The sequence below is a fragment of the Antennarius striatus genome, chromosome 20 (assembly GCF_040054535.1).
Source record: "Antennarius striatus isolate MH-2024 chromosome 20, ASM4005453v1, whole genome shotgun sequence".
Classification (NCBI taxonomy): domain Eukaryota; kingdom Metazoa; phylum Chordata; class Actinopteri; order Lophiiformes; family Antennariidae; genus Antennarius; species Antennarius striatus.
The window spans coordinates 10,427,006-10,441,326 of NC_090795.1; the positions used below are offsets into that span (position 1 = coordinate 10,427,006).

Sequence of the window (14,321 nt, forward strand, 5' to 3'; positions counted from 1 at the left end):
ATTTCAAAGCAGCACCTGAGCCCAGATCCCTCGGCAAAGGTGCAAATCCACCATGACCTGCTCAGATCGTCTGGATGTGGTTTGGGCCACAACTCATAAAGTCCGTGATTCCGAACTTTATCAGAGCACAAAACACTGAAACGACACTGTCCATATAATTTCTTTTTAATGCTGCAAAGGACCAAATTATTTTTCGTTCAGGCACCCGATCTTTCATTCAAATACAGGCAAGCAGAAAGATAGTCTATATCTTTATTTACTATGACAACCACACCTGTTACATAAATCCACTCAATGGCTAACTTTATACAATTTGAACAATTTACTCAACAACTGACCAAAACAACAAAAAAAAACTCTTTCAAACTAAATTAAGTTAACACAGGAAAACGTTCCTTCTTGGCATGGTAAATTTCTTTTTCCTGGAAACATGAATTTTAGTGTTGAAACAAATGACATTTGGGTGTCAAAGGTCATGACTCAACAAAAGGGACTTGTATGCTTATGTGTGTCGATATGCCACATTTATACAGGAGGTGTCGAACTGGTCTGTGGGCTCTGTTCCAGATTACTGATATGCACTGAGACATGCCGGCAGACAGAAAGAAGAAATAAAGGGACTGCACTTTCCTTATGCTCACAACAGTCACATGGCTGAAGCATCATTTAAACACTTCACAGGAATGTACTTTGTTACCTTCATCTTAAGAGCCTTGCTATTTTACAAAGTGCTGTTAATATGTGCATTACGCCCTTAAGATGTCCACTCTAATGTTAATGCAAACACAAAGCCCCCTGCTGCTCTCACTGAAAAAATGGCTTTTGTTGATATTTCGCCACAGTAAAGAAAAAAAAAAAACTAACTAAAATGACGCAAGTGAAATGACAATAAGAAATCTGAGCAGTGATCAAAAAAGGTTGTGTTTGCATTAAAAATAAGCTTCCAACTAGGCTGGCAAATATACAGAGTATTCTTCAAATAAAGAACAAGATTAAAGCAAAAACAGGGTTTGAAATGCCGCCAAAACTCTTCTAGGTTCTGCTATAAGCATAGCCAGCTATGTCGACACTAAAAACATGCAAGGACAACCATCTTTACAGAGGACAGGCTCATGCCGTCATCTCAATGGTTCTCCCTCACTGAGCTGTCATAATATTGAAAATGTATTCATTCCTGTCTGGTGGGAACAGTGCTTTAGTCTTATAATTGCTGGTTAATGCCGTCCTGTCATTGGTTGCTTTAACTGTGGTCCATGCTGTCAGAATTTAATTTGGCAATACTGTGGTTTTAAATGATCTACACACATGAAGTTGTTCAATGTTGTTTCCTGTAACACTTTGGCTTTGGCTTTAAATTTGATGATTTGTGATTGGTTCTTTCGGTCAGGGAAAATCAGAAGGCTGGAGCTGGGGCTCAACACTGTCAGGTGATTGGTCGGTCAGCTGGACTGATTGATAAGTTTGCTGTGATTGGCTGGTGCTGTGCTGTGTGGTCATTAGCACTGCCATGGGGTGAGAGCCCCCCCCCCTGCCCCCACAGACTCAGATATGAAGAAATTTTCTCCATTAATATGTAATTTAAGACATTTTAGAAGTTCATCCACCCGCTTTCACCACCTTAACTCAACTGAAACTGATTGTCATGACGACCAGCAGGTGGTGTAAGGGGTGGGGCTTCTAAAATGGCAGTAGTGGTGATGGATGTCTGTTGCTGATGAAGCATCAGGCTAACATGAGCTACTGTGATAATTTGGGCTGTGTCTGGTGGGGAAACATCTTGGTTCTGTGTTCCATTGGGAGCGAGCGGCTGGTGGAAGCAGCGTAGCCGTTGGAGCCCTTCGCCCGACTCACTTGCGGGGCTGGTGGATGGTCTGGTTGTACTGCTGGACAGGGTGCAGCTTCGGGACACATGGCTGGGGCTTTGTGTGGGCCACCTGGGCAGCAGCGGGGGTGAAGTCCTTATCACCCTGGACAGAAAGTAAATATTTAAGAGAAGAAGAATTCACTGCATCAACTGGAAGATTAGTTCATGTGGGTTTCCTGCAAAATTTTATAGTAAAATTTAGCAAAAGAACCTCTGACAAACCTGGAATTTCATCAGATGTTCTTTTGAAAAGGCTAAAGTGAAAAAAAAAACTATGCTATGATATTTGTATACCAACATTAATTATATTGCATTTGCATTTAATGTTTTTGTTTTATATTCAACAGCTAATTGTTGTGGACCATGAGCTTTTCTGTAAAATTCAATCAATAGGATACAGTGACCTAAAAATGACTTTATACAATTACACAATAACTCTAAATTTGATGCTCATTGCATGTTTCAAGAAAAGGTTAATAAAGCTGGAGCCTGGAGGACATGAAGTCCATGGTTTCCGAAAACCATTTGAGTTGTCGTCAGACTAACAGAACACTTTTCTACTTTGTGTCAAGTCCATTGAGACGAGTTCAGGCCCAGGGATGATGATGACTGACTCAGCCTTTCAAGGATGTCTGTTTCACACTTCATCACAATGCCATCACCTTTTAACAATAGATCTCTTTACCCGTGGAACACTCCAATCTGGTACAAGATCGTCCAAACATTTGTTTCGTATCTGGGTAATATAAAGGATGCATTCATTTATTTCTTCTCGATGTTTCTGAATCTTTCCTTTCTCAAAATTTCTCCTTTAGTTGACAAATTCACTTCTCTTATGCTCCTCTTCTCTCCTGATGTTACAAAGTAGAGAGTTCTTCATTTAAGAGCATGAGTGGAAATTACAGCATCACTAATGCAGACTTATATATCTAGTCCTCTCTTTGTATTTGTATTACTTTTCCTGTGTGTGTATCTGTGTGTGTAGTTGAGAGCAGAATATTGAGTGTGTTTCTTTCATTTAAAGCCAATTTCAACAACTGTACGGGATGTGGATGGATTTGACCTCCAATTGCCCTTCTTCTCTCCTCTGAAGCTCAGAGTGTCTCTCTCCTCTCTTTGTCCCACTGAGGTGGAGGTATGGAGGGAACGCAACAAATTATCCGCATTACTGCAGAGACTTGTGAACGGAAAACCTCCTGCTAATCTGGAGGAGCAAAGGGATGTTTACAGCTCGTTGTTTCAAAATCTAATCCAAAATTAGTTTAATTGAAAATGAGCTGAAAAGGAAGAAATACTATGGATTGAAAAGACTTTAGTTCATCCATTGGAGACATGAATGTAACACTGCAAACTTATACAGTGGTACCTCTACTTACGAAATTAATTGGTTCTGGAAGAAATGACCTAAGTAGAAAATTACGTAAGTAGAGACGCGTTTTCCATGGAAATGCCCCAATCCGTTCTAAGCCCCCCAAAATTCCGACATGTTTTATAAAGCATAACAATGCATCAAAACACGTAACAAATACATATTATGATTAGATTATTGCACAATAAATGAGAGTTGTGCATGACGTAAAAAACAAAGAATAAAGGATAATACTGACAGTCATTTACCTTTTAACTGCTGTCCTCATTGTTTTTTGTCCTCTTAGGTTCATGCGCTCCTGCCTCACCATACCGAACAACACAATGAACTCTAGTCCTCCTTTTGAACTTCTCCAACCACCCATGCGATGCCTTAAACTCCTTAAACTTCCTTTTGTTTTAATAACGTGGTGATTGTAGATGTATTACGGCCATATTCTTTGGCGAGATCAACCAAACGCATCCCTTTTTCATGCTTTTCTATGATCTCTCGCTTTGTTTCTACGGACAAAAAAACTCTTTTCTTCGTCTTTTCCTCTTTTCTCCGTCACTTTCTTGGGGTCCATAGCGAATACTCTAAAAGTTAATACACTGTACAGTATATTTGCGCAAAACTATCAGAACACCTCACGGGTTGAGAGCGAATGACGCGGACGCTGCGTAAACACCATCTATCTCCACACAGAGGTGGAGTGGCATCCCTCTCAGCCAATGTGATGCTAGGAAGATACTAGGTAATAGCCAATGGCAGAGCAGCTATGAGAATATTGCGTTCAGGAACCTGTGGGAGCTGCGAGTATCAGCCCATACTGTATTTTTATCTTACGTAAGTCGAAATTTCTTTCATAACAAGAGGTAATATTTTCCTGCTGAGAAATTTCGTAAGTAGAAAATTGCATAAGTAAGTAGACATTCGTAAGTAGAGGTACCACTGTACTTTCACAGGGATATTATTCAGAAGAAGGACTTTGTTGGAAAATTGTTTATTCTTGTCATAGGGTTTGAAATTTTACAGAAAGTATTTTATGTATACACTATATTTCCAAAAGTATTCGCACACCTGCCTTGACTCGCAGGTGACCTAAGTTCCCACAGAGTTGGGAGCATGGAATTGTCCAAAATATCTTGGTATGCTGAAGCATTCAGAGCTAATTCTTCATTCTGGAGCTAATCTCAAGGCCACATGAAGTTTGGAGGTCCTGAGAACAACCCGTTCCTTCACAAATGTTTGTAAAAGCATTCTGCATACCTAGGTGCTTGATTTTATACTCCTGTGATCATGGAAGTGATTGGAACACCTGATTCTGATTATTTGAATGACTGAGAAAATGCTTTTGGTGACCTTGTGTATTTCTTTTTAGAAGTATGTGCTTTTCTGAAACTTATTTCTGAAGTGGAACCATCCCCTCCAATACGCACACGCTCTTAAAAAAAAGAAAGGAAATTCAAACCCTGACCTGTAGAGCTGCTCTTTTCAACAGAGTTTTATTACTTTTGGGATCTTATGAAAAGCACTGGTTGTTTATGACAGATAACCATCAGAACAAAAAATTTTCTTATATTTGCTGGAGTATGAGGACTACCGAAATAAGAATTTCTCTTGTAATGTGATCGCTGTGGGCAGGGACCTCAAAACCAGATCAGAACATCAGGAGGAAAAACATCTGGTGCCTGAATGAAATACAAATTCTTTAAATGCAATAACTTTGGCAGAGAATCTGACAGCGCCATTCAAAGTAAAGGAAAGCTATGAAATGTTAGCCTGTTTTTAAACATTTTTAAAATAACAGCAGGCCACACACTCCACACACAGACACTGAAGGATTCCACTTGGCCTCAGAACATTTTCTTGAACATTGCGCAGCAGTAGCCTCTGGATTTGATGGCAGTGATAGGGGGCAAATGGGAAGGCTGAAGGAGGATTGAGGGATAAATGGACGCCTGTCACCTCACTGATATCACAGCAATCTTCCACAAACATTCTACCTGGTGTGATAGGCAGGGAGCAGAGGATTTCAGGGACTCAAGGACACTTTTTAAACACGCTCTCACTCAAAGCCTGCTGTCAGGAAGAATTAAACAAATACGGCTATTCACAGACTTTGAGGCATTTTTCAAAGCGGCAGGCAGGTCAAGGCTACTGAGGTCTGAAGACTCACACAAAACAAGAGTGGATGTAGTTGAACAACCTGCTCTGTATACTGTATTTCAATAATTTTGCACAAGATTAAATACAATGATACACACTATTATTATTCTTTCATTAAAAACGTACCAATATATTTTATTTTCTTTGAAAGCAATCTTTAGCTTTTCTGCTCCTGCTAGGACTAACAGATTTATAGAATGTCGTCTCTGATCCTAATGCTTCATAACGTAACACTTTCTCTCTGTCTGGCATGCCGCAGGCTCTCGCCATTTCCTTCTCCTCCCTCTGCTCTCCCTTATTTTCCTCATTTTCCTCTTCTCTATCTGGGCACTAAGCCTCCCCGTCTCCCTGTAGAGCTCCAGTCCCAGATTAAACCACCTTCTAATGTGTGTTTCAACGTCACATGTGGTCTGTGTATGTGTGTATCATGACATTGTGTGTGTGTGCGTGTGTGTGTGTGTGTGTGGGTGTGTGTGTTTTACCTTTGTAACCACTCCAGACACAATCATGGGGGCTTTTGGTGGACTGACAAAGAAAAAAGAAAGAGGGAAACAATTATATCCATAACAGTGAACAATTTAGTACACAGATTGCTTTTCCTATTGTTCATTTGTGATGACTGTGTGTGTTTTTAATCAGATTTTGTGCTGGACAACGTTGCAGTTCGTTGTCTATACAGTATGCCAACATTTACTTACAAACAGACACCACAAAAAAAGTGAAATTGTACAAATAAATGAACATCCGAAGTTTATGGCAAACATAACACTATGTATGCATGCACGCACGCACACGTACCCACATACACACGCACACACACACACACACACACGCACACACACACAGGATGGACCTGCCAGCAGCTTAAATAGCTCCCATTCATCCTGGCTCACAGCTTCTACATGGAGAGCGAGAAGAGAGAGAGAAAGAGAGAGAAAGAGAGAGAAAGAGACAGGAGGGATGGGGAATAGGAGAAAGCTGAAGCTATGATAGGCAAACGGGGTGAAAGAGGAGGATGGTGATAAACGCTTTTAGTATGAAGAGAATAAAGACGGGGAGGAAAAAGGGGGACAAGGGGCTAAAGAGAAGTGAAAGCAGATGGAGGACGGGGAGGAACGGCAAGTGAAGGCGAGAAGACGAGGAGGACAGGGAGTCGAAATACAATATAATAATAGACTGTTAGAGGAGAGGAGGAGAGAAGGAGGCGAGTGCTCAATCCGACAAACAGAAAGGCATGGAATGGAGGCAGAGGAAAGGATGAGGAGGAAGGAGGAGGAATGCAGAACCCGAGGCTAGTATTGACCTTGACGTGACAAACGAGTGCTGTCTCATTTTACGGCATCATCACCTCCGGCTGAGGAGTACAGTTGTGGTAGAGCCACCTTCAAAACTCCCCTCAAACGCATTAGTTACAGCAGCGAGCATGTCCAACTTAAGGCGGACATTAATGGCCTAAATAAGTCGAATGCAATGTGTGAAGCAGGGACATTCATTACATTTGAAACATCTGCTGCTAAATTTTTCATTACCATTCTCAAATCAATAAACTAATACTTATGGGGTCTCTACATAACTAATGGCTAATCTCCAATTCTGTAATCAACACAGCGCTGGATACCCACGTGCTGCAAATATTAATGTTATATATATAAGCTGCTACTAGCCCATATTAATGTTTGGCTATGTTAGATTCAATACATTATTTTTCACTAACTACTTAAAATAATGTGGGTGTGAGAAGCTCTAGACTATATAAAATACTTCATAAAATTAGCAACACCAGTGTTCCCTTTTTCCAAAAATAAATAAATAAATGAATGCTGTAAGCTGCTTGCTCACATTTGGCTTAAAAGGTAAAATGCTAAAAATGTTAAAGGTATCTGAAGAATAAATTGGTAATAAATTTAAATGAGGTAAGAAAATTTAAATACATTGACAGGGATTCATTAAACACATTTGTGCTGACTAAACGCTCACAAAAGAATGACAGCTTGGTGAAAATGTCACAATAGCATAAGACTATATACATTATGACTTCCTGCTTTATTCTAACTCAGTTGGACAGGTTAGCGATATACCGTCATCACTTCTTGCTGGTTTGCCACATGACTATTTCACCATACGTCTCTCTCCCTACACTGGTGAACAGATTATGGACAGAGTCTGGATTCATTTGAGCCATTGCTAACGTAAACTGTCCATCGCTACAAAGACTGGACAGAGAAGACATAACTTAACCGACAGGACTTCCTGTCAGAGAGATATCATGCTAAAATCTGACTGAAAAGAGACACTGAATTTGTGTTCTAAGGGTTTAAATATAGCAACAGCTCCATCTCTGAGAAGTCTAGTTGGTATTTCATCTTGGCCACAAGCTTTATGAGGATCCAGGTGACAAATTATTCTTTGAATTAGAAACTGAGTGTAGCTGGGGCAACAAAGAATGAATTTGTAACAGTCTTGCCGTGGTAGTTGTTAAAATTGCAATTTTTTAAACTCATTTTACTGGCAAGGTCAGGTCCAATAGCAACAGAAACGTTATTCAACCTGTTTACAACATCATTTTGCTCAGATAGAGTACATCCCAGATCATTCTGGTTTTGCATGAAGGCTATCCAGTAGAGATTGTTTGGCATTTCCTTTTCTGCTTACAAGAATTTGTCTTACTGTTTTTCAAATTACAGCTGTGCAATTTCCATTTTCTATCAAGACATTGCCGTACTACAAGAAGATATCAAAATACTTTGATATTTGTAATAATTATTAACGGTAACAACATAAAACTTAGGCTTATGCACCTCGGGATATAGTTTTTCTTGTATATAAGACAACTGCATTTGTCATGCATTTGTTGTGGTTAGTCACCTTGCGAGTCACAGGTTAGGCTAGATACACTCCGGACGCATTGCCAGCGTGGCGACATGAAATACAAACAATTACACACGCACACACTCACACCAATGGCTAATCAATTTACCTACATCTTATGGTTTTGGAGGCAGGATGAAGTCGGAGAACAAGAAGAGAACCAACGCAGACATGGGAAGCACATAGAAACTCTGCACAGAAAGGATTTGAACCCAGTATCTTCTAGATTTTGTAAATGATTTGTAAGAAATTTTCATTGATGGACATTTTGGATGGACTGTCAAATCCAAATTCCCTTTCACTATTATTGTTTAGTTTTCCTCTTTTGCTGTAAATGCTGTTTCTTGCTTTCCCAGCGGTGATACAACTATGATAGGTCTTGACCATTGATTGTCACTAGAACCAGGTGTATCAACACCTTTTGAGCGATTTGTGATGCCGGTGCCAATAAAGACAGAAGGAAAATGCAATAAAGATCTCTGCTGAGGTTCAGTGTGTTTGGGAGGAAGCTGGCTTTCTAAGGAGAAAGAGGGAGCCTGCAGAGAGCAGTAGAGAGCTGCAAGGAATCCTGGGGAGGGCTTGCTTTGTTGCAGGAGTGGAGAGGAGTTAGCGATAAGCGTGAGATCAGGGGAGGAAGAAAAAAAAGACAAATAGAGTTATAATATGCAATAACATTAATTGGAGGAAATCTGAAATTGGACTGGGTGAATTTGTGTGCCGTTTCTCTCTGGCTTTAGCTCCCAAGGCGCAACTCACCACCACAACTACCCCACCCATCTTCCTGTGCTTCAGCACAGCAAGAAGTTGCCATGAACAAAGTGTTGGTTGCCATAGAAACTAATGTCTGTTGTCTGTCTCCCTCCTGCCAACTTTTTACCATGAATTGTCAGCTTCCTGCACATTTCACAACAGGTCCTTTTTCCTGTGTATGCGTGCAGTTATGAAGCACACATGCACACGTACCCACCCATATCCACAACGTGTGAGGTGGCATGAGGCCTGCACAGGCTTTACATTTGCCAGTGGTCTGATCCAAATGGTGCGTTAGCAGCTCACAAACCACATAATAGCTTTAATAAAAAGCAACATATTAAGCAATAAGCCAAGCACATGTTAGTCCGTTCATGTCCTTTGGCGCTCCTCCTTCTCTCCAGTTTCTGCTGCTCTCACTCTAGCTGAAGATTACAGTATTACACAGAAGAGAAAACTACATTTATTCCTGACACACTTAAAAAAAACCAGGGACACGGTGGCGCAGTGGGTAACACTGTCGCCGCACAACAAGGCGGGTCCAGGTTCGAGTCCCGCTCCGTGCGGAGTTTGCATCTTCTCCCCGTGTCTGCCTGGGTTCTCTCCAGGTTCTCTGGCTTCCTCCCACCTCCAAAAACATGCGCTTGAGGTTGATTGGCCGTTCCAAATTGCCCGTAGGAGTGACTGTGTGTGTGTGTGTGTATGTGTGTGTGTCTGTGTGTTTGTATGTCTCTGTGTGGCTCCGTGGTGCACTTGAATCGCGCCCAGAGTTTGCCCCGCCTCACGCCCTAAGCCAGCTGGGATAGGCTCCAGCTCCCCGTGACCCATGCAAGCGCATGAAGCTGGTAGGAGAATGAATGAATGAATGAATGAATGAATGAATGAATGACACTTAAAAAAAACCACCACATACATTCACCTGACAAGAATTCTCCACTGAATCACCAGTTTGGTCTTGTTGCCCGTACCTCACCGTGATACCCATCCTGCTCTTCACCACAAATCTCTCTCTTTGTCCCATCTGTCCATCTCGGTGAGATAGGGTACGGCAGGTGTTCAGCTGACTACAATGCTTGACTCCTTACTCCTAATGCAAAATTTACCCAACAGCCACCTGCTAGACGTCCATCAGCCTGACGGGGAGACGGAGTGAAGGTGAGTGAGAGATGTTCACTGACTGTACTTACTGATGGAGTGCAGTAATTAAGTCTCTCTTTTTGGAGGTGCTGACGGACCTTTTTTTTTGGGTGGGGGGTGGGTTGGGGTGGGGTTGAGGTTAAGATAAATTTCAGAGCTGAATGCTGAACCAGTGTTTATTCAGCCAGGCCAAAAGGAGTTTATCAAGCTAAAGGATGATTTCAAGGCCAGCCCCCCAGTGATTTAAAGGAACCAGTGTCTTATTTATTGTCTTCTTTGCCAGCAAGTTTACAAATGAGGGCCATTATTCACATTTTAACTTAAAAATTTCCCATATCGAATCTGCTAACTTTTAACACATTGTAACATATTCATCACATCTCTAAACGAGACTGCAGTGCTAGTGATTAAAAAAAAAGTCAAATTATTTTAAAAAAAAGATTCCTTTGAAATCTGAGGAATTTTTTTTTCTTCTGCTTATGAGATTTTATTCCATCATTGAACATATGATGACTTAAACATGTAAAAAATGTGTCGATTAAATAGTTTATAGAGTAACAATCTGCAATCATTTTGTTGTTGTAAATTCTATTGTTATTCTTTTTGCTTTAGCTTTCAATTACAGCAAGTGTGTGCTTATACCACTTCAAACAATATATTTACATTTGGGACAGTTGGTTGAAAAGACGACATCCGGGTCGATAAACATGGATGGGCATTTATTTCCCTTGTCTTATGGCATATCTTGAACTGGATGATTAAGTAAGACAATGAAGATCCCTTAATTGTAGCCTAAATAGAACTCTATAACAAATTGTGACCACAGCGTGTCCAATCTTGCACCTGGTAGTAATGATTGCATCTCTTACAGGTTGAATAGCTCACTCTCAAGCCACCAACTCTTGAGGAGGAGTTATAAGGAAAGCTTGCACGCTCTTCTTGTGCTTCTGTTATCTACTTGACCTCACTTTTCACGCTAATGCTCTACCTATTATAACTTCTCATGTTGCCACAAAGGCACAGGAAGCAAAGGGAAATTACTTATTGCCACAGCCTGGGTTGATATTATTTCTGCACAAATTATAGGAAAATACTCTGAAGGTGAGTGAAGAACAAAATACATAATTTTGTGTGTATGTGCGGTTGCGTGTCAAACGTAAATGCGCACAAAATCCTTGACAGCTGGCGATGTTCTTGAACTCTTGTCGCTGCCGTACACGCCTTGTCAGTTTTCATTTATCACCTCTCATTAACACACAAGCACACGCAAGCACACACACAGATATATGGTGTGAACATGCCACCTGAATAAACACGCACATAGCTGATGAGTTCTCGTCAATACCGAGTAGACGTGAGTGGGTGTGGAGGCAGACGCACATACACACAACTACAATGAAGATAAGCACCAATATTCATTGCCTCCGTTGGTGAATGAGGGTGACCTCAGTGCAAATAATGCATTCAAAAAAGCTAAAAAATGCTGATTTTGAAACAGAGAGATGAACATCAGTGTGAGATGAAGCCAGAGTGATGTCAAACATAGTACGTTGAGGCTGTGCATAGCAAACACTGAAAGGGTTGTTCAAGTTAATGCTGTAATTATGCAGTAATTATATTGTTCACCAAATTAGCTGGCGAGAGTACACAACACGTGTGCAATGAAACTGCCCACATTATAGCCGTATAGAATGGTGTAAACAACTATAATGCGTGGATGACAATTTGTAGGGTGTGTGCTTTTGGATGTGTGGGTGTGATTCAGTTCCCAAATTACCAGAGAGGGTACATTACAATCTCTCAATGCAACCTCGGAGGGTAATGAAGCAGTTTTACCCGTGTGTTTATGTAGCTGCATGTGTGTCTTTGTTAACTATATGGATACATTACGAGATCCGGGGGCCCTCGGCCCCCAAAAAGACACTTGGGCTCACAAAGAAGATCAAAAGTGCACCTATGTTATTAGAATTTGTTTCTTGCTCTTTTTTGTCTCCATTTTCTGCATCTAGTCATTTTTTTGGTCGTTCTATGTGTCTATATGTGTCTTCGTGTGTGTCTCATTCTGCACTAGTTATTTGTGTTTCTTTACAGTTGTCCTACGTTTCTTTGGGACCTTTTGTATTTTTTATAAAAGTAATATAAATCCCTTTGCAGTTCTTTAGCATCATTGTTTATGTCATTTAAATATACTTCCACATTCTGTGACACCTTGTAAACTTTTTGAGTCTTAATAAGTCATTCAAGTCAGTGCTCCCCAATCTTTTTTTGTGCCAAATTGGTTTAACGTCAGACAATATTTTCAAAGACCGGCCTTTAAGGTGTGGTGGATAAATAGAAGACAATAAAACGGGTATGCGGCTTTCTTTTTCTAGGTTCTTCTTCTGTCTCCTCACCGGCTTTCCAAACACTTCTTTGAGTTTGTTTTGCTAGTTTGGGAGTTTCTACTCATCGGTAATGTATTCTCTGTTACCTGCTGGAGCGGCCCCTTTAAGAAGGTAGTCATGTGACTGAGGCAAGCATCTTGACATAGAAAGATGTAATTTTTCATACCGAAACATCATTCAGAATCAGATAATAAATAAAATGGAAATAAAGTAAGTTATACGGAGGTTGTTTTCAGTCTCTTTGCAAACATTTTGCGTCTTTGTGGGTGATTCTTACATCTCATTGTGGTTCTCATGAATCTCTTTTGCAGCTCTTCATGCAAAAGAGGTTTCACCTGACTGTCAAAAAAACTGTCAAATACTTGAATAATAGGCCGTCACAGTGGCCTCCTCTTTGGGTGACGGTGTGGTGATGGTACCTGCTGGTAACATACTCCTCCTCATCATCATCTTTCTGCGGCGGTTCAGGAGCAGGAGTGGGCTGGTGCTTCTGCACTATCCTCATTCCTCCTGCCTTTACTGCAAAGGACAAGGACAATTTGCATGAGCAGGGATTCAAAATTATTGATAACCCTGTATAAATGTCTGATTCAGCAAAAAATAAAACTAAACAATTTACAGCTGTGGATAAATCAGCTGCCATGCTGCCTGAGTGCCTTAGAGCTGAGGTCTTCAGACACTGAATCAGCACATGAGCATGTTTGTCAAAGGCCGACATGGGTCACGTGGCGTGTGTGTGTGTGTGTGTGTGTGTTTCCCAGTGATCACAGGTTGGGTTCGAGGGTTATTTGTTATCTCTGCTATCAGCGTGGCGTGGGTCGGGGCCCAGTGTCTTGCCACACGGCTCATGTCCACGTACACCTTATCTGCCCCCCCCCAACCAGTGTGCATCAGCGAGGCTGGAGCCTATGACCTCCACGTCAGCGCCACCCGGAAGCAAGAATCTAGACATTTTATCGAAAAGCTTTACATTAGAACTCATAAGTTACTGATCGATACAAAGTGATGATGTTGTAAAATGTGTCGCCAATGAGGAAGTAAAGAAATGTGCGGAAATGGAAGAAGAGGACGTGAGGGACCCCGGAGTCCGCTAACATAAACGCCGCTCAGCATCTGCGCGGCTGGAACGTCGTCACGTGATTTTAGATGGTCGGTAGAGAAGCTCAGGGTAGGTTTTTAACCAGGAATTTAAAAACAAGACATGCTCCAGGGGAGCTTTACCTGCAGGGAGATGTCCTCCTTTGGTTTCCACTTTCTCTTTCGGAGGCGACGACATGTTTGGAACTGATCTAGAGTCAGCAGAGAGGAGGAAACGGAGCGTCCAGCGATCAGATTCCTGATTTAATCTGCTTCAAATTGTGGACTACACTTCTGTCTGGATCGTCAACGTGGCTTTTTTCCTGAGCATTGTTTGGGAACGAAACGTCATGACGTCCGAGCGGCCGTCAAGTTGACCGACGCAAAAAACGTGATGACGTAGCATAGTCAGGGTTTACGTAGGATTTTTTTTCTCTCGCAGGGCGGTGAAGTCATGACACCATGGCATATACCGTACCATAGTTTTATTCTTAATTCTCAGAATTCGAATCAGAATAAAGTCAGAATTCTAACTTTATTGTCAGAATTTTGACTTTATTCTTAGATTTTTTATTTATTCTAAGAATCGTGACTTTACCTCTGACATTGAAAACGAAAAAGTATATATAGAATTTATAGAATTACAAATGAATCAATGAATAAAAGAACTCAATCCACCTCAACAGTTTTGCCAAGAATAATAAGAAATTAAGATAATGTATTA

At 41.0% G+C, this 14,321-nt stretch overlaps 1 protein-coding gene across 1 annotated transcript; it reads right to left on the reverse strand.

Annotated features, from left to right (window-relative positions):
• Nucleotides 1-238: 238 nt before the first annotated feature.
• dap (death-associated protein) lies at nucleotides 239-13,962 on the reverse strand. The gene is made up of 4 exons (XM_068304526.1): nucleotides 13,742-13,962; nucleotides 12,940-13,039; nucleotides 5,864-5,906; nucleotides 239-1,967 (listed from the first exon to the last, which is right to left on the reverse strand). Exons 1-4 carry the CDS (start codon nucleotides 13,794-13,796, stop codon nucleotides 1,848-1,850), a joined length of 318 nt encoding a protein of 105 aa, XP_068160627.1. The 5' UTR covers nucleotides 13,797-13,962; the 3' UTR covers nucleotides 239-1,847.
• Between the last annotated feature and the right edge of the window lie 359 nt (nucleotides 13,963-14,321).